General features: G+C 46.1%; 1 protein-coding gene across 1 annotated transcript in view; it reads left to right on the top strand.

Annotated features, from left to right (window-relative positions):
* Nucleotides 1–26,475, top strand: part of LOC147028775 (EH domain-containing protein 3-like) — a 31,533-nt gene extending 5,058 nt beyond the window's left edge. The window contains exons 3-5 of the mRNA XM_085879493.1: nucleotides 16,073–16,485; nucleotides 19,013–19,177; nucleotides 24,784–26,475. Of these exons, the coding sequence (XP_085735619.1) occupies nucleotides 16,073–16,485; nucleotides 19,013–19,177; nucleotides 24,784–25,317 (1,112 nt within the window). The 3' untranslated portion in view covers nucleotides 25,318–26,475. The remainder of the gene's footprint in view (nucleotides 1–16,072; nucleotides 16,486–19,012; nucleotides 19,178–24,783) is intronic.
* The last annotated feature ends 1,081 nt before the right edge of the window (nucleotides 26,476–27,556 follow it).

Here is a 27,556-nt window from a genome sequence, read left to right as displayed (position 1 = left end):
AACGAGCAAACTCTTATGTGTCTCTGGAAAGAGACTGCTTAGCCAAGGAGACTGCTTAGACAGCACCAACGCTCTGCACAGAGTATGGTCCTGATGGATGGAGTGGGTATTCATAAAGCATTTTACAGTATTCACTTCTAAAGGAATGTGGTACATCTATATTATGGATGGAAATTACATTTTACAGACAGTATTATGTTTTGTTGACTATATACGATCCAAATAAGGGGATGTGACAGAAGAACATGCTCCACGCTTGGAACAAGATCGCTCATCGTGTGGATAATCTGCTACGATATCAATAAAATCAACCCCATGGTGGTTACCATAGTAAGCAGTGCTTCTAATTTGTCTTAGTTCTGTGACACCCTATACCATACTTTATATTGATCACAAAGCTTTTTTCTTGGGGGGGGGGGGGGGTGGTGTCCAACAAAGTTTGTGTTTCCCCCCCCCCCCCAACTGCCCAATCGGCTGGGCTTGGTTCTCCTTTGAGGTTTCAATCCTTTTAGCGCAGAACCTTACCAAAGAACCCAACGCACATAAAACACTCCATTCCTTTTACATTACTGCACTGTAGAAATAAATATATATGTATCTATATTATTTCTTTTTGTGTGCGTGTGTGTGCATGCAGATATGACCCTCAAGCGTATATAGTCTGGTCTGAGTCACCACTTGAGGGTGTGCTCTTTGTTTACTTGATTCTGTTAAATGTAAATTTTTGCATTTGGTGACCACCCTGTCATCATCGTGATGCAGCCATTGTCCATTTACTGCTTGTGAAAACGGGCCAATTTGTTAGTTGTTTTCCATTTGTACATCCTGATCTTGTCCTGACACCCTTCCCCTTCCTCACCTCTTCCTCTCCCTCCCCCCTCCCCCTTCCCCATACTCCCCGATCAGTTCATTTTTGCTGTCGTGTTTTCAGTCGTGTCAGCTCACATGCTTTGGAAACAACAGGAAATGTGCATTTAATTGTTCCAATACTGTACTGAGTGGCTTAATGGGGAAAGAGCAAAGGATTGGCTGAAAGGAAGACATTTGAGAGAAGCTTGATGGTATATTTTAATTTGACAGGTGTTGGTTTGTCTGATTCAATAGATTAATTTTTAGATGTTGTGTAGCATCTGTTTATGGACATGAAGATAAAAGCTATTCCTTTGCTGGTCACTCCAAGCCACCCTGTCACCATTTGTGAAAATGTAATTATTAAAACTTGTCTCTTTTTAAAAAAAAATATTTATTTTTTTCCAAAAGGGTTTATTTAAATGTTTTATCAGTGCTTGTGCTATCTTGTGCATCATTAATAGTTAGTTGGAGCTTCTTCAGCAATCATTTTGTTTGCAATGGAACTTTATTTTGCAACAACCTGAGTGCTTCACAGCAGTTGCCAGTGATGTCAACTCTCGGAGTGATTTTCTTTGGATGACCGCTCCTGGAAAGAGTAACAATGGTGTTGAATTTTCTCTGTTTGTACACTACCTGCCTGACAGTGGATCGGTGGGGCCAAACAATTGATGCACCGTTAGGCATTCACAAACTTTCTAATCTGGCTGAGTAACCACTGATCGTGAGTGCTCAGAGTTGGGTTGAACCAGCTCGTTTAACGATATTGAGATCACCACAACGAGCAGAATCCAACCTTGAGAGCTGGTACATTTATTTAACAATTAAATGGCACGGGAGAAAGATTACATGAAGCAATAACAACCAGTATGCAATGAACAAATATAAATTAATCTGTAAATCAATCAGTTTTAACCCTTCCCACCCTCAAACCAAACATCACAGATTTTTTTTTTAATGATTATCTTGTTGCCCATTCATGCACCCAACAACAACACAGTACAAACTAGAACAGCACTCTGTAGAGCGCATACCTCTGCAAGGCTGAACAGTTCACGTTTTGTATCCCACTCTATCCCTCAATGGTGAATTGCTTTAAAAACAATAGTATCCTGACACGGATTTTCACCAAAATCCAATCATTTCGGCTTTGTAACACACCCAACCTCCACACCAAATTTCGTCCAAATATGTGCACAACTTTTTCAGATATCCTGTTCACAGACGGATGGTGACAATAAAACCTCCATCTGCCTTCGGTGGCGGAGGTAACAATGCTGAAATGGATTTCAAACTGGGAGGCAAGCTGTGCAGGAGCCTGGAAGAAGAGTTTTCAGGAGCATTCTGGCATAACCGTCGCTCCCATCAAATTGCTCATTGCTTTGGGAGAAATAAATGTTCACAGCTTCGGCACTCTCAGTTACTCTTCCTCAAGCATCATTGTCCTCTCTTTCTCTCATCTTTTACGTCTCTCTCGAAAGCAGCTGTAATGGCCAACCTTCCTCTCTGCGTCAGTTGCATTGTCAGCTGCACCGCCGACCATGCCCCTCTGCCTCGGCTGCGCCACCGACCGTAAACTGGATTTGCAATAACTGCTGATCTCGCCTGAGCTGGGCCTTATGAGCTCCTCTGGTGAGGCTAGCTGCAGATTTCCTCAATGCAGATTCGCCTCATATATCAGCTCCTGTGGTGAGGCTAATGGCTGGATATTTCAATGCAGATTCGCTGCGCGCATTCTCATGGCTTTAGCTGCAAAGCTCTCGTGTGCGTTTTGTAAAGACATGTAAACAGAGGAAAAGAACATTAAAAACTTACAGCCGGAGGTTTGAATAGGGGAGGGAAAACAAACATCTGTCTGTACATGTGCAATGCATATCCATTGCATAATTAAATAGTACGTCATGCTTATCTAAACAAATATAACTGTTGTTCTACTAAACAGTTTTATTAACCCCTAAAGAGCATTCCCACATCAAATTATATATATTGTTTCCGGGTTTTAGAATCCGGTCTGATGAATGCATCCACACATCTAGGTCCTCAGACAGTTATTTCCTTAAATGCATGTTCAGATTGGCCCCATCCCCATGTCTAATGGGATCTTAAATGTGATGCGTTGAGAAGGGTAAAGGATACACCCCCTCTCTTATGAGAAGCTTTTTTCTTTACGACAGACACATTCACACACATTCTTTCACGAGCTCTGAAGCCCACCCTCCATTCTTCCTCAGCAACCTTCTTTCACGAGCTCTGAAGCCCGCCCTCATTTTTCCTCGGCGACCTTCTTTCACGAGCTCAGACGCCCGCCTTTTTTGAGTGCATGGGTCGTCATGGTAACCGTGCCCCAGTGGGGCGGGGTGCGCTTGGGGCAGACGGCACCCCGCGGAAACGGCCCGGGGATATAAAAACGAGCGAGAGAAAGCGTGAGGTACGTTCCGTGAGGAGAGACGTTCTGAGATATAAAAAAAAAGTGAGGAAAAAAACGAAAGAGGGATGTTCTGAGAGGAGAGAGACGTTGTGAGGAGAGGAAAAGCGAAAGGAGAGGAAAGTGAAAGGAGAGAGGAAAAAGCAAAGGGCGAGAGAAGCGACCAAGAAGCAGGTGTCTGACCAGCGCCGACGAGACAATTCGCCCTTCCGAGTGCTTCAGCAAGCGAGCGTGTGGTGCGCGTGTGGGTGTGAGCAGCGCCGCCAACAAGTGAGGCATGGGTCGATCACCAACAACACCAGGGTCTAAACCCGATAAGCATCTGCTCTTTGTCTCTTTCCTGACATTTTGATTGATGTTGCTTTGAAATTCATTCTTTTTTACCTCAGCAAATAAAAGGTTCTTTTTATTTATTTATTTTATTATTAATAAATTATTTGTTGATTTCCAACCTGTCAGTGTTTGTCCTTTCCTTCTATTGGTCTAGCATTGTTCGAACCAAGATAGACTGGGAGGTAATTATCACAGATTTGACCAAAAAATCGTCGGCAAACACCAGCGGTTAAAACGCTCAGCCGCCCTAATTAAAATCTAATCAGATAATATTGGTTCTTTGCTGAGGGCACGCTCCCCGCTCAGGTAACCACGTGACCTCTCGTTAAACAGAATAATTCGACGGCGGACACTGGAACTCGTGGTTGACTGGGTGGCGTTCATTGTTTTAAAACAACCCACCGTACCATAACGTTGTGAGCGGTGGCCCCAGGTCCAGCTCTACCGAGGACAACCGGGGATTAATCCCCCTGAGTGACAAGCTGGTGTCTCGGTACCCGTGGCCGCAACAATATATTGTTACGGCTGTGGAAATTCACAATACACCATAAAGGTTCCTTAGATTAGCTATGCCGGTAAGTGAGTGTTCAGATATGTCCCCACCGTTGTTTAAAGGGATTATTCGTGTTCACCGGGCTGCGACTCTTTGAGATAGCCGTTTTTCTTTTCTATCGTTATTTTGAGCCACCATCGTGACAAACTTCCACCCAAACAACAACCGCCACCAACTACGCCGCAACGCCCACCACGCTCACACCACCCCCACAACAATCACCACCATCTTCGCCACTACGCCCGCTTACGAACGCCATCCTCCGCGGACCACGGTAAGACGGTTTCCGCGTCCGAAACCGTCCGAGAAGGATTGGCAGAACAAAAGCTCTTGTGAAGCCTGTGGGGTTTTTCCCGCCTGTTTTCGTCGTGCTTGGTGTGAAGGGAAGGGGGCGGGGCAGCTCGTTCCCCATTGGTGGGACACGGGGCGTGAGGCGGTCAGAGTGAGGGCACGCCCCTTTTCGAGAAGCTTCTCGAAGGGAGGCGGAGCCGAAAACGGGGTGGGGCGAAGGACGGAGCCCCGTGCTATAAAGGGCGGACCGCACGCGGAGCTTCCCCTTCTTCGTTCATGCTCGCCTGTCTCTCTCTGTTATTAACGTTGGGCCTCCCCTTCACGGTTCATGCACAATTCTTGGCTCGCGCTCCCTCCTCGCTCGTTCCTGCGCTCGTGGCCCGGCGCCGCCTGGTGGTGGAGACGCGGACGGGAGGCGCCGCAGTGCGGCCTGTGGTGGACCTGCGTGTGGACGAGGGGTGCCGGAGAGGGTTCGCCGGCCACGTGGGAGGTCGGAACCAGGCGCGACCCCGCTAACGGTCGTGGGTGGGGGACTGGACGGCCACGAAAGAGAGGTCCTTTCTTTTCTTTTTACTTTTGCTTGCATGGTGTGGCGCCGTCTGTAAGTAGAACCTGTTTAAGTGACTGTGTTGTACAGAATTCGCTGCTTTATTCGGTTGTATTGTTTTCTTGCTGTACATATTGCATGACTGCCTTACGTGTGTGTAAATAATAAATGTGCTGGTCGAACTGTTGCCCGTCGTTGCGTCCTTTCCTTTATTGAAAGTGCCACCTTACCTCATGGAATAATTAGTGAGGGTTTGAGCACCTGGGTAAAGTAATCTGAACCGTGGAGGTCGGCGATAACACCACTCGGTTATCCCTGTAGTACGGAACGAACCGCTTGAGCGGTTCGTGTCCTGAGCCGACCTGCGGGGTGGTGCAACCCCTCGGTAGGTTACCCGCGTGGGTATTTAGGTATATCGACATTCGGCGATTCACCCTATTTCGCGTGGGTAGAATGCGGACTGGGCTGTGGTGAGGTTAAACCCCTACCCGTGACTGGCTCCCGGCGTTTGTTCCAGGAGGGTCATGACTGAATTGTCCGTCCGGTGGGCGACGCAGCTGCCATTAGAGGGATGCGGCCGATCGCACGCCAGGTGGGCCAAAATTCGTAACTGTGGTGTCCGGGAATGGGATTTGAATCCACCCCGTCTCCAACTAAATTCACGGGAATCAGTTCAAGGGTGAGTGGAGCGACCCCCAATTCGCACCAAACATGAGCGATTTTAAAAATTATTTATTCCACGGGATGAGATGGCATTTCAAGGCGAACGGGAGCCAGGGGTATTAGAGATGGATGTAGAATTGGTAGAATCCATGGCCCAGGATGAAATCCCCGAGCAGGAAATGTTTATTGTGCAGGAACAATTTCTCCCCCCACAAACGGACCCAGAACCCGAAATGGGCGTGGCAGCGGCCGCAGTGATGACACCTCCCCTTCCCTCCTCCACCAACCCCCCACCCCCAATCCTCGCTGAATCGGCTCAGACGAGTGCACTCGACATGGCGCAGTTATTTGCAATGCTGGCGGAAATGAATAACGGACGAAACAACAAGATGGATACGAATGCGCAACAAATGGAAGCAAACACAAACAAAATGAATGCGAATAGAAACGAATGCGCAACAAATGAAAGAAAACATGAAAGCAATGCGGGGTGAGATGCAACAAATAGGGCGAGGCCTGTGGGCGGGCATGATGGCATTGGTGTGCAGCAAAACGCGGACCGCGGGCGAAAAAATGGCGACGCCACGTGCTGGGGCGAACGAGCTGAGAGGGAGTGCAACGGCTGTCAGGCCCGACTGCTGCGAACGGGTGCACGCTGAGCTTGGGGGGTATGGAGGCCCCGGAACCCATTGAGGTGGCACGAATCCCAAGCGTGGTTGTCCCGGCGTGTATGGTGTCGAGGTGTGTGTACACGAGCGTGGTGAAGTGCGTGCTGCAACACTTTCATAGCATGGATGCAAGTGTGTGTGTGTGTGTGTGTGTGTGTGTGTGTGTGTGTGTGTGTGTGTGTGTGTGTGTGTGTGTGTGTGTGTGTGAAGCTCCATGTGGCCTGCGCAGTGTGTTCTGTTCGCAGAGCGCACGGCGCAGGTTACGGACGGGCAGAGCACGTGCTCGCGTGGGGAACCCCTTGAAACGTGAGGCTTGCTTTTTGTTATGTGCAGGGTGACGTCATGGCTGCACATAGGGTTGGAATCCGGCAGGAGGGGAGACCCCTGCCGGATGGTACTGTCCGAGAAGGGACGAGGTGCACCAAGCGCGAACAGCTGCCATGACGTCACGGGGTAAAAGAAAGCGCAGGTTGCGAGTTGCCGCGCTGGTGTGCCCGCACTTAAAAAAAAAGCAAGCCTCGCTTTGGGTGAACAGGATTCCCTGGGCAAAGGGGTGGAACCCCCCCCCCCTACTCGGGCACAGGGTAACACTAGTTAGGGCGAAGGGTTAGTGTTAGACCGGCTTCATGGGGCAGGGGTAAGTCCTCATGGAGCCCGTGGAATGGATTAGTTAGCGGGATTTTAGTTGAGATTTAGGATGGGAAAATGATTTTTGAGGATTTTGAGGACAGTGACAGACTTTGGATGTGTCGAGGGGACGTAGCTTAGCTACGTAGGTTAAATAGAACGTGCTGTAGTTTAAGGGACGACGTGGGAGCACGAGGTAGTTAGGGGATGTAGTGAGCAGGATGGCAGAAATCAGCGATGTGTGGGAAGGGAACATGATGAGTGAGTGAGGCCAGTGGGCCTGAGTATGGAGTGATTGTGGAATGCATGGTAGGAGGAGTGATTCCCACCCAAGGGACCCTGGGGTCAGAGTAATGTGAGTTAGGGGGTTAGTCAAATTGACAAAAATGGAGGTCGTTTTGTTGCTGGTGGGAAAGTAGGCTCGATACCCGTTTGGAGGGGTGCAGGAGCCCTGTTGACGGGCTGGGAGCGTGGCTACGAACGGTGAGTATCGCTGAGTGGCTACTCCGGGCACCGAGCTAGTCGGCCGCGGTAGGCCAAGGGCCCATGGGGGGCCGGGATAGTGTTGTGGGCATGGGTGCGCCCGCATGATGCGGGGGCCCGGAGCGCCATATGCCACGGGGGCAGTGTACTGGGCACGGGCGACCCTCGGAAAGGGACCCGGGGCGCCAACACGCCACGTGGGCATCGGAGGGGGAGTTGCCAGAGAGGGCACTCCCCAGTGTTTAGTGAGCTGGTAGGCTCGGAGGCAGTGTCGTGCCCGGGAGTGCCATCGTTAGAGTTCGGCAGAGGGGGAGTTCCTGCCAGTTGAGCCACGCGTCCCAGCCATGAGACCGTGTGAGGGCACGGGAGGAAAATTGGGGGGGGGGGTGGCAAGGCCCAAAATTGGGAGGGCACCAACACAGGCGACGGGAATCTTGGTTGTTAGAACCGATAGTTTAAGCGAGAGGCGCTTGTTAAATCCCCGGGGTAGTTTAAGGAATAAATGTTAGGGTAGATAGGAAGTGTACCCCTCCGCACCACCCATCCCTTGGTCTCATTGTGGGCTGCTGGACCCACTTTGGGTTAGTCGATCGCTGAAATCTGAGGAGGCCATTTTGAGGCTCGAATTGGGCCTCGACACAGGACGCTAGGTCAGGTCAGGTATGGGAGCATGTGCCAGAACAGCGTGTCGCTGCGTCCACTTTCTGCCGGTACTCCAGGGGCCTCCGTCTTGCCATCCCCCAGGCAGATGCCAGGCCCATCCGCATCTTCTTGAGATGATGGTCAACCTGCTGAAACCACGAGGTACGTGGTTGGCCCACTGGCCTCCTCCACTCATGAGACTCCCTCGCAGAGAGAATCTGGTGAGCAGGATCAGCGTCAGGAAAACGAGCCACATGTCCATACAGCCGCAACTGACACTCACGGACTATGCAGGTAACAAATCTCATCCAAGTCTCTCTCAGCAACCGCTCGTTGGACACAAAATCCGACTAGCGATAGCCAAGGATTCTCCGAAGAGACCTGGTACCAAAGGAATTAAGTCTCCATCTCAGATCCTTGGTCAGAGTCCAAGTCTCGCATCCATAGAGCAAGACTGGAAGTACCAAGGACCTGAAGACTCGGACTTTCGTCCTCCCGCACAGGTACCGGCAGCGCCACACCCCTTGATCCAGTGAATCCATGACTCCCCAGGCCCGACCCAGACGTCTATTGACCTCTGACTCACAGCCAGCAGAGACATGAATATCACTGCCAAGGTAAGTGAATCTCTCCATGACCTCAACATCCTCACCACAAACAGACACAGACAGGACAGCAGCATCCAAGATGTCACCGAAAGCCTGGATCTTAGTTTTGACCCAAGAAACCCGTAATCCCAGTGGCTCCGACTCCTCATTCAGCACTTCGAGGGCCCTCAAAAGGATATCTAAAGTCTCCGCAAAGATGACTGCAAAATCAAGGTCCGAGATCTTGACATTCCCAAACGATGCACTGCAGCTTGATCTCTCCGACATCCTCACTAAAATCCAGTCCATACAAGTGCTGAAGTGATAAGCCTGGTGTTGGCGCAGTGGTTAGGGCAGCGGCTTGGGATCCAAAAGGTCCTTGAGTTCAAGCCCCGTTGGGCCACTGAATTAATACACCACGGAGTTGACTCAGCCTGTCATCCTTCCGAGGTCGGCAAAGTGAGTACCAGTGTTCTGGGCCGGTGTATACCCCGGTTAAAATAGGTGTACCATATCCCTGTGTCGTAAGAGGCGACCAGGGTTGCGTCAGGAAGGGCATCTGGCGTAAAACGTGCCAAATCGCTATGCGGATCATACGGATGATCCGCTGTGGCGACCCCTCACGGGAGCAGCCGGAAGAAGAAGAAGAAGAATAGAAGACAAGTGCTGAAGTGTGGAGGCCAGTACACACCCCTAACGAACTCTAGTAACAACTGGAAATAAGTCAGAGATGGTATCACCACACTTTACAGCACTCTCAGTACCAGAGTAGAGTTCAGACATCAGATCGATCAGTTTTGGTGGCACCCCACTAAGACCAAGAATCCTTCAGAGGACATCCCGATTCACTGAATCAAACGCTTTACAGAGATCAACATAGGCTGCAAGCAGCCCCTGCCGAAACTCTCGTCTGCGTTCGGTGAGGACACGAAGAGCAAGGATATGGTCATTTGTTGACCTCTTTGGTGTAAAGCCTGACTGCTCTGGACGCTGGTGCTCAAGCAGATGGTGGCGAACCCTATCAAGAATTATCCGAGCAAAGACCTTGCCCGGCACTGAGAGCAGCGTCACCCCTCGGTAGTTGTTGCAGTCTTGGCGATCACCCTTCCCTTTCCAGAGAGGAACAACAAGGCCCCTCTTCCAATCAGTTGGGATGATGCCTGTGTTCCAGGCAGAGCACAAAACTGCATGCAACGACACTAGTGCAGCATTTCCACCAGCCTTGAAGTTCAGCATGGATGCCACAGATCCCTGGAGCTTTGCCCCGTCTCAACCGGTTCACCGCAGCCCGTGTTTCCACAAGCGAAGGTGGACCACAGTTGATTCGAGGGTCAGCAACAGGGATTGTAACACCGTTGACGTCCAACTTGACAGCTGGGGGATCAGCCTGGTACAACCGCTCAAAGTAACCGGCCCAGCGGGCCTTCACTTCAGACTCCTCTGTCAAGAGCCTACCACTCTGCTCTAACTGCAGTGCTCCGAGGGATGGGCTTGGATGAATGCAATGCGCGAATTCCCTTGTAAGCGGGACGAGAATCACCTTTCCACAGGTGATGCTCTACCCCCTCACAGATTCCTCGCACATAGGCCTCCTTGTCCACCCTCGGTGCACGTACAGTTTTACGCCTTGGCTCCCTGAACAGCTCAGCTCTGCCATTCAGCCTGGCCCTGCGACTCTGGTCAATGGTATCCATTGTCCCTTGAGAGACAAAATTCTTCTTTGCCCTGCGGTGAGTTCCAAGACATCCACCGGCAACATCAAGGACGGTGGTCTTGAAGGCACTCCACAACTCTTCAAAGCACCCAGACCCCCCAAAGCACCCAGACCCCCCAAGTGTCCACTCAGCCTGTTCACAAACTCCTCAGCTACTCTCTCATCCCTGAGCTTGCCAACATTCAGCCGAGGCTGGGATGGTACCATTCTCCAGGATTTAAGGTGCAGCTTTAGAGTTGCTACAACAAGCCTGTGGTCAGTATTGAGGAACTGAGCACTCCGGTAGACCCTGCAGTTCTGGATCATCCTCCAACGTCCGTCAATGAGGACATGGTCAATCTCCTTTGCCACACCGCCAGCGTTGGAATACCAAGTCCAGCGATGAGCTTGTGGGCGCTGAAACCATGAACCAGCCACCCTAAGTCCATGACTTCTTGCAAAGTCAAGGAACTTAGTGCTATTCTGGTTCATAGTTCCTGACCCATGGGGACCAACACACACCTCATAACCATCCCTATCATTTCCAGTCGATGCATTGAAATCCCCCAAGACTAGAAGTGTATCTCGTCTGGGGCACTGATCAACCACAGACTCGAGCGTGGCGTAGAATGCATCCTTCACGGTGAGATCACTCGCCTCAGTCGGAGCATAAACAGAGATCAGGGAAATGACACCTAAGGAGTGACGAATCCTTAATCTCATAATACGCTCGTTGACCGGTGTTACCTCTATTATCATTGGGGTCAGCTTATTGGACACAGCTACAGCAACTCCTTGGGTATGGTAACCATCAGAGCGACCAGACCAATAGTAGGTGTAACCACCCACCATTATCTCGCCGCAATCCGGTCTCCGAACCTCAGAGAGCTGCAATCCCGATGTCCAAACGCTTGAGCTCAGATGATAACAGAGACAGGTGATCATCCTCTCTTAGGGATAGGACATTCCAGGCACCCACCCGAAGGGACTGCCTCAGGTTAACCCAAGGTGACCGCCGTCTGGTGGACGACACCTCAGCACCACTCTGACACGCTCTCCCGCAATCTGACCCAGGGATGTTACCCCATGGTTTCCCTCCTATCATCAAAGATTGGGGGTCCCGAAGGCTTTGCCCCAATCCCGTCATCCGGTGAGCTGCCCTGCGAAGGGAAGCTGCGCAGGAGGTACTCCCACGGAGTGGGTTTTCAGATTTTTTTTGCGTTTTTGCGTTTTGCAGAATGAAGGGTTTTATGGTGGCCGGAGTGCAAATCCTGCCACCAACCTCCTAATTAAAGTAACCCAACTGCAGGAGGACGTCCGCAGACACAGTTGGGCACTAGATATGGATGGCCGTTGGTTCACAAAGAGCTCCTCCGCCCTTTGAGTCTGTGTGTGTGTATATATATATATGTGTATATATATATATATATATACACACACACACATACACACAGTATCTCACAAAAGTGAGTGCACCCTTTACAAAAATGTACATATTTTGTTGTAACTTTTTATTTAGATGTATTTTAAATGATAGAGTCGACATTGTCATAAATGTGCAGGCCCAAAATATTTATTCTGTGGAAACAATGTGGCCTACTGGGCGTATCTGAAAAGGGGGGGGGGCAACAAAAGTGAGTACACCCTTTGTACTTTCTCACATTGAAGTGTTATTGTTTTTAGTATTTTGTGTCCACCATTGTTTTTGAGCACAGCAGCTATTCTACTCTGTATGGAGTTGACCAGTGTTCCATATGGCTTTGCTGGGATCCTGTTCCACTCCTCTGCAATGACTTCTCGAAGTTGCGTGATGTTGGACACCTTTCGTCCCTCAACCTTACATTTCAGGATGCCCCACAGGTGTTCTATTGGGTTTAGATCAGGTGACATGCTTGGCCACTCCAACACATTGACCTTCGACTTCTTCAGAAAGGCAGTTGTCTGCTTGGAACGATGCTTCCAATCGTTTTTGTGCTGAAATACAGCTCCTCTCCCAAGTTTTCGCAGGGAGGGTAACATCTTCTCCTTCAGGATGTCACAGTACATCATAGAATCCATGTTTCCCTCTGAACTTGAGCTCTCCAGTACCGGCAGCACTCGTGCATCCCCAAACCATGACACTACCACCACCATGCTTGACAGTAGGGATAACGCAGACGCACTTGTCTTGGTACTGTTCCCCAGGTCGCCGCCAAACACGGTGCACTCAATCAGATCCAAACAAATTGATCTTCGTTTCATCAGATCAGAGGACATGTTGCCAGTAGTACAGGGGCTTCGATTGATGTGCTTCAGCAAACTGTTTGTGAGCTTTCTTGTGGCTCTGCTTCAGGAGAGGCTTACGCCTTGGACGACGCCCACGCAACCCGATACGATGGAGTGTGCGACGTATGGTTTGCGCACTAACAGACTGGCCAGAAGCTGTAGAAATCTCTTCAGCAATCTTGGTGGCACTTTGTTGTCTGTCTTGGAGGACTAGATTCTGAACTTGGCGAACAGTACGTGCAGTCATCTTTGCTGGTCTGCCCTGGCGAGCGCAACTCATTATTGTACACTTCTTGGAGAACCTCTGGATGACCTTGGCCACGGTGTTGGGGCTTACTTTCAAAGAAGCACTGTTCTTCTTGTTTGGCCATCTTTATGTAGGGCAACGATTCGATATTTGACATCTTTCGAGAGCTCTTTTCCATGAGAAGCCATGCTACTTTCTCAATGGCGATTGGTACAGTATTTCCGATGCAATTATTTCTTCAGCAAGCATATAGACAATTACTGCATTAAGTACACTTCTTCATGGACATTGTGTGTATTGTTTGGTGCATATTTGTACCTTTAACACTCTTTGACTTAAATATGCAGAAAATGATGAAAATGGAAGCTGTTTTACCATGCTTGACTTACTTATTGTGCAGACAATAGCAGGGGTGTACTCGCTTTTGTTGCCTCCTCTTTCAGAAATATTCGTAATATGCCACATTGTTTTTATGGAATGGCAGTTTTGTGCCTGCATACAGATTGCAGAATGTCTACTCTGTCATCAACTCTAAGCTTTTGCTTCTCGCACAGCTGCTTAAAAAGTTACACTGAATTCTTTACATATTTGTGCTTGGTGTACTCACTTTTGTGAGATACTGTATATATATATATATATATATATATATATATATATATATATATATATATATATATATATATATATATATATATATTATATTGTTGCGGATTCGCGCCCGCCGGCGTGCTGACGGCCACGTAACTCGAATCGCGGCATGTCGCCCACCGGACGGACAATCCAGTCGTGACCCTCTCGGACTAACGCCGGGAACCAGTCACAGGTGGACCTTTCGGTCTCACCGCGATCGAGCCAATCGGCCCCCGCGTGGGATAGGGTTGCTCGCCAAATTCGACCTACCTAAGTACCCACACGGAGGGTAGACCGGGCGATCGCACCTCGCCGCAGGTCGACTTCGGACACGGGCCACTTAAGCGACCCGTTCCGTACTATCGGGATAACCGAGCGGTGTTATTCGTCGGCCTCGACGGTTCGATTAATTATCGGGCGTCTTAGCCCACGACCAACCCTTTACGTGAAGCAAGATGGGGATTCAATGAAAGAAATGACGAAGCGAAGCGGGAAAACAGTTCAACAATAAGCACATTTATTTCGCGATGAACGGAAAGCACACATTTACAATTCCACCAAAAGCACATGTAAAAGAAGAAGACAAAAAGCAAATGCAACAATGCAGATCTATCCGACTACCGGGCACACTGCAACACTTATACAATTTTACTTCACAGACGGCGCCGACAACACACATTCCCAAAGCAAAAGAAAAGAGAACCACCCTCCAGGATGAGGGGGTAGGCGGGCCTGGGGCCGAGACCGTGTCGGGCCTACCCGTCTGATGATGAGACGCGGAGCGGCGGTGGTGCCTCAACTCCGCGGGCCTCGCGGACAGTGTCTGGTAGGGGGTGGGAAGGGGGCCCCCTTTGTCGCACTATCTCAGCGCGGGGGGGAAACAGGAGGGGGTTGCTGATGCTCGGGGAAAGGAGGATTTCACAAAATCTCGGGTCCCGCGACGAGCGTCTCCACCACGACCTCGGTCGCGCCGCCGGCCTTTCTCTCCGCAGTTCCCCGAATCCGACGCAAGCACCCCCTCGTCCGCCTTCGCCGCCGCCGCCTCTCCACAGCTCCGTCCTCTTCACTCCGACTCCGCGAACTCCCAACTGCGAACTGCTAACTGCGAACTGCTAACTGCGAACTGCTAACTGCGAACTGCTCTCTTCTCCACTTCCAACTGAACTCGTCTGACGAACGCAGTCGTTTTTATAAGCCCCGTGGCTTCGCTCTTTCATCTTTGACCCTCTGCCTCCGACCTTTCACCTCGCTCCCCATTGGCCCGAGGAAAAGTGGGCGTGAATGCTTTTTGATCCATGAATTTGCATATAGCGACCGCCCTCCAACGCCCTGGAGGCGGGGCCAAATCGCCCCTCGCTCACCGATTGGACGGAACAAAAGTGGGCGTGAGTCGTTTTTGATCCGTTTTTCTGCGGAAGGTCCGTGATGTTTCTGAACAGGCTGCTCGGTGCGCGCCCCGCACGAGTCCAGCATCGGTGCCCACGAGTGGCGCGAGATGACGGTGATGCGATGGTGGCGAGTTGTGACGGTAAAGGTGGTGGCGGTTGTGGTGAAGCGGCGTTGTGGTTGGTGGTTGTTGTTGTGAAGTGGCGTTGTGGTTGGTGGTTGTTGTTGTGATGGCTGTTGAGACGTGGTTGGTGGTGGTTATAATGGCGGCTGGTCCAAAATAAAGATAGTAAAAGAAAAACGGCTATCCTGAAGAGTCGCAGCCCTCATGAATGACATTTATTCCCTCTAGACAACGGGTTTGGGCCTAACTACACATATACTTACCGAGATGTCTCACCTAAGGGACCTGAATGGTGGTTTGTGAATTTCGTCAACCACAACAATATATATATATATATATATATATATATATATATATATATATATATATATATATATATATATATATATATATATATATATATATATATATATATATATATATAAACAAGTTGACATGTTTATTATGTCATGATTTATTTGGCAAAGACTACTCTGGCAGAAAGTTTTAATCAAAGCTGAGTTACCTTCATGCAGTGTGCCTTTGACACAAGGCACTGATTTAAGTCAACAAGAATTCCGCTCTTCATTTCCACGGTGCTACTCCCATTGGCTGTTAAATGCTTGCCTCCTTTCTCGGTGAAATGATGGCTAATTTGTACCCTTGCATGTTGCGTCTGCTGTTCTCTGATTATAATACATGCACATGTTGAATTAATCTTCACTTGATTGGTGTGGAACAGATCAACCTGAGAAAAACATGGGGGAAATGCATGTTTGATTAAGACTCAAGTGTTGATGGGTGACTGATGTCTGTTTGTGAGAGGGTCTCATTCAAAAGTGAATGTGTTTGTGTTTGTTCTTTCCGCACTAGATGGCCACACACACACACACACACACACACACACACACACACACACACACACACACACACACACACACACACACACACATACACACACACACACACACACACACACACACACACACACACACACACACACACACACACACACACACACACACACACACACACACACACACACACACTCACTCTAATTGATGATTTTATTGCACCCAGGTTACGATTTCTCGGCTGTCTTGGCTTGGTTTGCTGAAAGAGTCGACCGCATCATCTTGCTATTTGATGCCCACAAGTTGGACATTTCTGACGAATTCTCGGAGGTGATTCAAACCATCAAAGGTCATGACGAGAAGATCAGGGTGGTTCTGAACAAAGCAGACCAAATAGACACGCAACAACTGATGAGGGTGTACGGTGCACTCATGTGGTCATTGGGCAAGGTGATCAACACTCCGGAAGTCGTCAGGGTTTACATCGGTTCATTCTGGGCCCAGCCACTACTCATGGCAGACAACCGGCGACTCTTTGAGATGGAAGCACAGGACCTGTTCCGGGATATCCAGGGACTACCAAGGAATGCTGCTATACGCAAACTCAATGACCTGGTGAAGCGTGCTCGGCTTGCCAAGGTAATTGATGCCTGTGCAAGTGAAAATTGAGCTGTAGTTATTGCTTTCCTCTGGCACATGCATGCAAAACACCATCGGGATTAGCCCTCATAAAAACAACTTTAGCTTTCTTACCTGTTGTCCCTGGATTCACCTTGTCCTTTAAACTTATTTACTTGCAGATTTTGAGCTGAGTTTTGTGTTCAAATTATTTAGACAACTTTCTTAAAATCAACTGCCTGGTAACCCAAACAATTGGGGCCAAATTTACGAAAGATGCTTAGCGAGAGCGTCTTACTAACACGCGTCTAACCCTTAAACGGTGACAAAACATCGTTGTATGGGCACAGATAATTTTCCGTTTAAATAACAATTTACAAAGGGAGATAAAGAGCTGATTAGTTGTGTGTGCCTAAGTTATGATTCACTGCCTTTTAAACATCTCTTTTGTTCAGTGCGCCATATAGAGGTTAGCTTACCAATTCACCTAAATGACTCTGCATTGGCCTCACTATGTCAATTTTTAGTTTGTGTTTAATTGACGACAACATGCCGACAAAATTTAAAAAAAAAAAAAAAGAGGAGACAAATTTTCATGAGATCAACGAATGGGTTTAATCGAAGTAATCGAAGCTCACCAAGGAACAATCCAATACGGGAGAAGCCTGACAAATTTGATTGTCGTACTACTTCAGAGGATTGCATCTATCCTTGAAGATTCTCAATACATGTTGGCAAACTGCCCTCTTCATATCCCCTTCTGCCTCCTCTTGAGCTAATTCAAGCACTCCTAAATTCACTGTCCGAGACGCGACGTGTAGAAATTTCTTTGTTATTTCAACGCTTGTGATTAGGCTTTGATCTGCATTAGATATAATCGCTCTTCGGTGATTGGTGATTAACTTTGAACTGGTGATCATCGCACGATTATGTACAGTTGAACTCTTAAATTCCTTTTGTAAATTTGGCCCATGGTGTATTAGACAGTATCATTTGATGCATGTTATTTTACTCGTGTAGTGTTCGTAGTCTATGTGCATGTGACAGTAGTGTATATTTGGTGGCATCGGTTGTTTTTCGCACTCACTCCTGTTTGTCAAGGACAATATGCTTCTCTCCTTCCATCAATGGAAGATGGTAAATTGCAGAGGAAGTTGTCCACTCTTCCATGTGCGGGCTTTTTGGGGTTGGCGGGTGGGGGGGGAGGCATTGCTGAGTCTCATGTGAGTCTCACATGCCATGTACCCAGTGGTTGGCACTTGGTGTTCTCAATCCTTGACTCAACTGTTCTTAAAAGTATTTTAAACCTTTTTATTCACTTTTATTTAATTTTAAAATGTTGATTTCTTTTTTTTTTAGAATTGCTCAATTGTTTTAGCAAAACATAACCTTGAAAAGGTAAAAGTTTAACGACGAGAAGTCGATCGAGCTGGTGAGGACCATGAAGTTATTTTTATTTATTTAAAGTCCATGATCTGTGCTGTGGCAAACAACAAGCAACAGGTCCTTTGTTGTTGGAGTTAAAATTCCTTCCTCAATTCGTTGTTAACTTCCTAAATTTAAGTCACGTTTCATATTTACGAGTAGCGAATGTCTTTGTAACAATGAAAGATGGAGTAACTTTAACACTTGTTTTAGTTTTGTTTTGAGAGTTATTTCCTTTAAATTTTTGTTTCCAGATTGTCCTTTATATAACCTGCAAACTCCTTATCAACCAAGTGTTTGTGGCCACAATCCACTATGACTGTTTGCACTCTGTTTCTTTGGTTTTTATTTTTTTTATTTTTAACTTTAAGTGTTGCAGCAGGAAGTCAATTTCATTGAGTGGACTAGCATCAGATCGAGCAGGCAGATTGGTTCGCCTTTATGGTCATTAATGAACCAACTGCGTTTTTACCGATTCATCAATGGTGTGGCAGTTCTTCTGAAACCAATTGGAGTTCATGAAGCTTAGAATCCAAATTGCTAATCTAGCTGCCTTCAGCTGGATTTGAATCCACAACCTCTGGGATGCTTTTGCAGTCTCCTCACCAACAAGCCACCAATGTAACCAGAGGTATTTGTGTTGTAGTCAAGGTAAGATTCAGCGCTCTGGTTTTCATCACGGTGAGTGATTATACGATGTTGCTGTGGGCAAAGAGGAACTTGCACTCCAGATTTGACCTCTAATAAAATAATTGATTGTGAAATTAATTTGAACTGTACTTTACAAACAAGGGTGGATCAATATTGCCATGTTGGTGGGAAAGGAAAAGTTAATTTGCAAAAGAATAATTACAGAAATGAAGAAGGTATGGTGTATAACAAGGAAGTTGCAAATGTTGAGAGAAGGGAGGGCAGAGTGATGGTGATGCAAGTGAGATGAATTGTGTACCAATGTACATCCATGTTAGGGCTATCCACATATTTAATCGAAATAAAATAAAGGGTTGAATTTTACATCCATCTCATGTTTAACTTTTTCATTCCTCTTTATCTGTGCCAACGTAGTGGTTAGCATCATGCCTTCTGTGCTGTACTTGTTTACATGGCTTCTGATACCTTGCAGGTCCATGCATACTTGATCAGCTCACTGAAGAAAGAAATGCCTTCTGTGTTTGGAAAAGAAAACAAAAAGAAAGAGTTGATTTCACGATTGTCTGAGATTTATACTCGTGTGGAGAAGGAACACCAAATATCACGTGGTGACTTTCCCAGTTTGGAGAAAATGCAGGTATAGTACCTTCTCTGTTGTTTAACTGATATAATTTTGAGAGGTCTGTGTTAAGATATTGCCATTGAAGATGTTTTAGGATCGTGCTACTGTTAATATTCCATATGGGTAACTTGGCAAAATACTTTATTTATTATCCCAATGCTTTTTGAAAAAAAAAAACAGAGATATTGTAGTCTCTGTCTCTGTCTGTCTCTGTCTCGTTGAGGTGGAAATTCACCAAACTTGGAAGTTATGAATTATGATCACCACTTGGCAAGGTGTGAAAGCTTTTTTTGTTTTTGATGCTGCCTCCTGGTGTGGGGTCAAAAAGTCAAATACCCGAAAATCTCTCGAGCTATTGTTGGAGCACAACCTTGGTGCCGTCGAGTCTGGCAGTTCACTCGGGCAGACTGGGACAGCAAGCAGCCAACGTACTTCAGTACTGGTCTGTCATATCTACTCCCCCGATATTAATTTAGCCTGGGAATTATTCCATAGAAACCTCTATATCTCATCTCATCCCATCTTCAATTATCCTACCTTTCTTCCCACCCATGGTTCACCGAGCTCTGAAACTACTTCCATTCTCTTCCTGGAAAGCAAACCCAAATGGAGGAAATCTGAGATCATTCCAGAAAGTCCACAAGTATGTGTCCACTCCTTGGAGAGCCAGAAAACATCTGTCCAACCTCAAGACTGAACTTTCAAACTTGTCTCCCTCCTCTAAAACCTGGTGGCACCATGTCAAATCTGTCTCTGGAGTATGCTCCCCTTCCATCCCTTCCATCCCTTCCCTCTCTTCAAATGACACCACAGCTGACTCAGCTCATGAGAATGCTGAATGCCTCAATTCTGGGTTTGCTTCACAATCTTATGTCCCAAACCCCTCACTATGTTTGGAGTTGGGGGACACAAGAAGGTATGAGAACAGCATGATTTTGGCCCCTGGGACCTTTATGCATGGTCAAAATGTCAAATACCAAAAACTACAATTGCGGGCACATTTTAAAACATTTTAAATGAAACTTTGTTATTGCAAACCCATCCTTCCCTGTCGTATCCAACTACTCCTGGATTCTATCTTTTGTGCCTGAGAAGGTGGCGAATGTTCTTTCAACCCTTGACTCTGACTGCCACTAGACCTGATGGCATCAACTTGTGTGGCCTAAAAACCTGCTCTGCTGCTCTTGCACATCTTCTCTCTGCCATTTTCACCTTGTCATCTTCCATCTATTTGGAAATCTACCAACATCACAGGCATGACATTAAAAAGGTGCAAAACTGATCCCCTCAACTACAAACTTATCAGTTTACTTCCAATCATTACCAGTCATGGAATCTGTCATTGCAGTTGATATGAAATAATTACTTTTCTCCAACAACTTCATCTCATATCACCAATTCAGATTCAGACCAGGTCACTCTACTTTGAACATGCTGCTTCCACTCTTAACAATGGCTGGAGGCCATTAATGACAGACATGAGATTCAGCGTGGTCTCTGGACATATCTGTGCTTTCAATTCAGTCTGGCATCCTGCCTTGCTCTCCAAACTCTCTGCCTATAGCATACAAGGCCAACTCCACTCTTGGGTTACTGACTTCATCCACTCTCATGGCCAATGTATGGCTCAACGGTATCCTTTCTTCTCCACTCCGTCAAGGCTGGAGTGCCTCAAGGCAGTGTTCTGGGCCCCCATTCTATTCCTAATCTTCATCAATGATCTTTCTCACACTGGAAAATCCTCTATTTCTTTGCTGATGACTCTACCCTCTGCTGTGATGTTCCTCATCCTTTGAAGAGATGGGCAGGAACCTCCTTTCTCTCTCTTTCTCTCTCTCTTTCTCTCTCTTTCTCTCTCTTTCTCTCTCTTTCTCTCTCTTTCTCTCTCTTTCTCTCTCTTTCTCTCTCTTTCTCTCTCTTTCTCTCTCTCTTTCTCTCTCGTTCTCTCTCGTTTTCTCTCTCTTTCTCTCTCTTTCTCTCTCGTTTTCTCTCTCTTTCTCTCTCTCTTTCTCTCTCTTTCTCTCTCTTTCTCTCTCTTTCTCTCTCTCTTTCTCTCTTTGTCTCTTTGTCTCTTTGTCTCTCTTTCTTTCTCTCTTTGTCTCTCTTTCTCTCTCTCTTTCTCTCTCTTTCTCTCTCTTTCTCTTTCTCTCTCTCTCTCTTTCTTTCTCTCTCTTTTTCTTTATTTCTCTCTCTTTCTCTCTCTTTCTCTCTCTTTCTCTCTCTTTTTCTTTCTTTCTCTCTCTTTCTTTCTTTCTCTCTCTCTTTCTCTCTCTCTCTCTTTCTCTCTCTCTTTCTTTCTCTCTCTCTCCCCGCAACAAACCTCTCAGAAGGCGTCACTTGTACTCTTGGGTTTCACTCTCAGCCATGATATCTGTTGGGTAAGCCACATTTCAAAGTTGATCTCCAAAATGCAGTCGCTAACTGGGCATCCTCAGTCATAAAGTCCTTCCTTAGCACACCTGAACTTCTGTCCACCTACAAGGCCTCCATTCACAGCTTGGAGTACTGCTTTCCCCTCTGTGCTGATGCCCCTGCCTCGCACCTTTTTCAACTTTACGCTGTGGAAACCAAGTCCTTCAAGATTATTGGAATCTCCCGCGGTGAAGCTGAATTGATGGGCGTATCACTTTGCCATCGCCGACAGGTCGGTGGTCTCTGTCTTCTTCCACATCCTTTCAGGTCTTGCAACCTTTGCGTTCTCCATGCTTTGACTCCCCAGATATCTGCAGAGTGCATGCAATCCACCAGCAATCCCCTTCTAGTAAAGCTCCCAAAATTCGGAATTGCTGTTTATTTTCACTGATTTGGTCCTCTATCTTTATTTATTTCCTTCCTGTGGAACCAATTTCCACATTCTCTTCAATCTCCTTGTTCCCACCAGGTCTTCAAGACAGCTGTGCACCACCCTCTCAGATCATCCCCCATCCAAAACCATGATCTTTTCTACACCCGTTAAACCACCCACCCCATCCCGAAAGTTTGCTTTTGTATCCATCTCGTCAACCACTTGTGTTGTCCCTTGCCCGCATCCCTCATTTGTCCATCTCCATCTATTTTTAGCTCGCATGTTCGAATAACAGAGAGCTATAGCAATACCCCTGGTGTGAGCATCAGCGTGAGCGTGAAAACGTTAAAGTTTCTGGTGCAAGTTATTTTTCCTTTCTAATGTTTTTATCTACCACACTTTTTTATACGCCCGATATATATATATATATATATATATATATATATATATATATATATATATATATATATATATATATATATACATACATACATACATACATACATACATACATACATACATACATACATACATACATACATACATACATACATACATACATACATACATACATACATACATACATACATACATACATACATACATATCAGGCCGTATAATGTGATGTCCATCCGTTCCTGTCGGCACTCTAACTCCCAAAGTTTTCAACTTTCACGCTTCATATTTGGTACAGACTGTGGAGACGGTGTGTAGTGACATACGTTCGTCATCTAAAGTGGTTGCCATGGCAACCAGGATGCTGTTTTCCATCCGTTCCTGTCTGCACTCACTCCCAAAGTTTTCAACTTTCACGTTTCATATTTGGTACATAGATACAGACTGGAGACGGTGTGTCGTGACATACGTTCGTCATCTAAAGTGGTTGCCATGGCAACCAGGATGCTGTTTTCCATCCGTTCCTGTCTGCACTCACTCCCAAAGTTTTCAACTTTCACGTTTCATATTTGGTACATAGGTACAGACTGTGTGTCGTGACATACGTTCGTCATCTAAAGTCGTTGCCATGGCAACCAGGATGCTGTTTTCCATGTAGTAGCACAATTCTGTATATACCTTCTTGTTCAGGCGTATATTGTGCTCACTTGCACTCTTGTTACTGATTACAATATACAAATACATATATTGCTTTAAAATTATTTGGATCGGACTTCACTGCAATGCCTTATAAAAAATATTAATTATTAGACACGTCTTTTTAAAACGATAAATGTATAAACAGGTGAGCATTTTGTATAAAGCATTTTGATATTTATAAAGATAAATGTATAAAGCATTTTGATTTGTAAAAGTGAGCATAGCGAAGCAACGTTTTTGTCTATGTAAGGAGGATTGAAGATTATAAAGGTCAAGTTGTATAAGGGTTCATCTGTTCTCTCTCTTTCTCTCTCTCTTTCTCTCTCTCTTTCTTTCTCTCTCTTTCTTTATCTTTCTTTCTCTCTCTTTCTCTTTCTTTTTCTTTCTCTCTCTTTCTTTTTCTTTCTCTCTCTCTCTTTCTTTTTCTTTCTCTCTCTCTCTCTCTTTCTTTTTCTTTTTCTTTCTCTCTCTCTTTCTTTTTCTTTTTCTTTCTCTCTCTCTCTTTCTTTTTCTTTCTCTCGTTATCTGGAATGGCAAATGCTGCATCACATCACTTGAGATGCTCCACCAGAGATCATCTTGACCAAATGACAATTGTTTACACAATCAATGCGGTAGTTAATGTTTCCTCTGGCCAGATGCATTCATTGTGCCAGCTCTGAGTACCTACAAAGTTATGGATCAATTACATCAACATTTGCTCTTGTGTCAGTGTTTGTTGCCAATGCAAAACTGAAGTTGTGACATCCAAATGATATTTTGGCTCTTGGATGTTGCCATCCATCTAAAAGCAAGACGTGATTCCCTATCTTGCTCGTCTTGCCAATCCATTCATCTTGAGTGAGACGTCCTTCGAAACGTTGCAACAGATCAATGTGATCAAGTCGTTCTGTGCATTATTTATTTTCGTCTAAACTGATGAAACTGCAGCAAAAGCCATGCAAGAATATGAGCAAGCTCAGCTGGGAATGGTGTGCTCTGAAGTTTAAATGGTGTAGATAATTGTCTTGCGTGGACCAACTTTATGAAAATTACTGCAGCTTCAGTTTTACACTCACCTCTAAACCATCTCACCTGGATTATAAACTCATCCCATTGTTTCACGTGCGGGGTGATTCATGGATGCGTGTGCCATCCCCTTGATGGACGTTAATCCGGGTGTCCCATCTGCCGGCATTAGTTGGTGGGTGTTAAAGATCCCATGGTGTCCTTCATGAAGACTTGGTGAGCTATAGCCGGCACCATGAATAAATTCCTGCCCTAACTCTCGTCGAACGTCAGGCCTAACCAACCGGTTTGTGAAAGAATCGGGTCCAACTTTCTCCAGTCAACCCCACAAGAATGTGGGAATAGTTGTGGCCGTTAACGAAGAAGACCGCAGCGTCGGTTGCTATAAATTCTCCCTTCGTAATTGCCAACAAACCACCAGGAAATTGTTCTCACATAACACTCTGTGAGGAATTGCATTTCTTTGCATTAATAGAGAAGCATTGGATGGTCTTTGCACTCACAATTAATGTGATCAGAAGACTCGATGCATGCTATTAAGTTCACTGACAAGACTGGCCTTCTGTTCATTGTAATGTTTGAGCTTTGTTTGGTGTGCTTTGTAATACTGCATTGCATGATTGATTATACATGTAATATTTTATGTACGGATTTGGAATGTCGTCATTCCTGTGCACTATCATTCAGTCTGACATTGCCATTGACTTTTCACTTGCAATTTCTGTCCTTCCAGGAAGTACTCCAAAATCAAGACTTTGTGCGCTTCCACCCATTAAAACCGCGCTTGTTAGAGGTGGTCGATGACATGCTCGCCAATGACATTTCACGCCTCATGGTGCTCGTGCGCCAGGAAGAGACCCAGGCTCCGACGCAGCTCGTCTCCGGTGGGGCATTCGAGAGCACGCATAACGGTCCATTTGGACAGGGGTACGGTGAAGGTGCCGAAGAAGGTGTGGATGAGCCCGATTGGGTGGTTGCACGTGATAAACCCAAATACGATGAGATTTTCTACATGCTGTCGCCTATCGATGGTAAAATTACTGGTGCTAATGCCAAGTTGGAGATGCTGAAGTCGAAGCTGCCTAACATGGTGCTCGGAAAGATCTGGAAACTCTCAGATGTTGACCACGATGGTATGTTGGATGATGACGAGTTTGCACTTGCCAACCATCTTATCAGGGTTAAGTTGGAAGGTCACGAGCTGCCTGCAGAGCTGCCAAAACATCTCGTGCCCCCATCCAAGCGCAAAGCCCACATGCAGCAATGAGGGATCAACTATCACAATCTATGGCCAGAGGAAAGTGCTGCTTTTCAAGTGATAAGGTGGAATGAGGATTCTTCTTTCACTGGAGCTGTTTTGGTTTTTCTTAGTTGGCTATACATATATAAATATATAGAATCTTTTGGTTTTTTTTTTGTCAATGGCTAGCACGTTTGGGGAGGAAATCGTTTGTTGTTTTTGGGTCAATCTGTCCGATGCCAAGAATGAACCCTCATTCCATTTGTTCCCATAATGTAGCTTCATTCTTTCAAAAAAAATTTTTTCCTTTAGTTTGGTTGGCCGTCTTCTGGACTAGCATTTTTGTTTTTCTATCACATTATTGCAGATTTTGCACTCAAACCGACACCCATGAAGCTGCCGTCTCTTGGGGATTTTACGAAGTCCTTTCTAGGAGTTTAAGGGGCTAGGTGTTGCTTTGCAGCTCAACCTGTAGCAAAGTTTGAAGGTCACATTTGCACATCACTGATCCACGTGCAGCGTTTGTCCGGTACATTGTGGTCAGAGGCCACGTCGTTATGTATGCGTGGTGACGGAAAGCAGGTGGTGGTGAACGCTTTTGGGGAGAGAAATTGGGGAAAATGAAGGTTGCAGGGAGCATAGGGAATGAACGGAAGGGTGGGAAGGAAGAAGTATGTGCGGGAGCATGCTAAGGTGTTAAATCGTGGAGATTGTTTTAATATGTAGTTGGTGGATATAGGTGGGGTTGGGAGGAGGGGGGTGGTGGACCTCTGACCTCAAGTTCTCCCGTTTTTGTGTACAGAATGGATAGCTCTTAAAGAAATACTGTCAGCATTAGTCACTTGTGCATGGATATTACAAAGTTGTAATATCCACTTCCTGCTTGATGCAATTGGGGATTTTTCGTTTTTTCTTTCTGCAATCTGGGTTTTCTTTTTGAATGCAAGTTCCATCGAACAATCACCAGTGTAAACCTATGCAACTGGGTAGTGAATTGGTTTGCTTTGTTTAAAAAGTCTTCCCTTCTTTTTGTTGTTTGTTTTTTTTTGTCTGTTGGCTTACACTGCATTGTAGATTCATCAAACATTGGCCTTCATGTGATTTTAAAATGTTTTTGCAATATGTTGTCAATGCAATACACCTGTGGGTTGAGAAATGTAAAAAATAAAATTCCTGCTAAATTGGTGTGCTAATTTTGTGATGTGGTTCAAGGTTCCTCGAGCAAATGATCCCACAACCCGGATTTCTCCTTTCCGGGAAAAACTTTCCACTCGACACTCCTTGAAATGTAACCCGAGATGAGAAATGCGAAGAGGATGAGAGTCTTTTTATTTTAACACCCAAATCTATAAACCAGGAAGCTGTGTGCATGTATGCGTGACTAAAGGCCCAGTCACACCTTGACGTTTTAGCCAGCAATGGCAACGTATCAAAATGTATGTAAAACGCTGGCTTACGCTGAACTTTTGATGTTTTTTTTTTTTTTTTAAGATTCGGACGTATGCATAACATATTAGTAACGGACACAGAACGTTTCGTTGTCTTATCGATAACTTATACCAACGAATGCTTAGCCTGTTGTCGGCGTTCACAACCTCTGCCCAATGATAGTCTAACTTATGCATAGCGCGCTGCACGTATCGCCGACGATCACGTGGCGTAGCCTATTAAAAGGCTGCCGCACAATGATCCAAATCATAACCACCGGAGAAATGGAAGTGTCAACATCGCAGTCACACCTTGGCGATCTTGCCAGCGTATGTCGACCTCTGAAAAATGTGTCTAAAACGCTGGCTAACGTCGAATACGGTATGGGTAAGTTTGGTATACGTGAATAGATCGCTAAAGTACGCTATCATACGTCGTAGTAAGTGGAGTACGTCTTGAAATTTTAAACGTGTTAAACATTTTACGACGTACTTGCCGTATGCCTCACACGGTCTGCATGCGATGGGAATAAGTTGTACGCACGATATGCGATCGTTGGCACACGTCGACAAAAGTTATTGTAAGTTACTCATAAGTCGAAACGCATCGAGGTAATGGTTAGCGTCAGTGTTCCAGACTCCCTGGTTTTTTTTTTTGTTTTGTTTGTTTGGTTTTTTTTTTGTTTTGTTTTTTCTTCGGTATGACGGTGATGTTGACACTTCGATTTCTAGTGCAGTTATCATAAAATATAATTAATAGGCTGCCGCTCAATGATTTAAATCATAACCACACTAGAAATCGAAGTGGCAACATCACCGTCATATCGAAGAAGAAAAAA

The sequence above is a fragment of the Eptatretus burgeri genome, chromosome 4, assembly GCF_056783735.1.
Source record: "Eptatretus burgeri isolate ZD-2024b chromosome 4, Ebu_testis_v1, whole genome shotgun sequence".
In the NCBI taxonomy this organism is placed as follows: domain Eukaryota; kingdom Metazoa; phylum Chordata; class Myxini; order Myxiniformes; family Myxinidae; genus Eptatretus; species Eptatretus burgeri.
The sequence above is the reverse complement of the archived record's forward strand: the minus strand, read 5'-3'. Positions and strand labels throughout refer to the sequence as shown.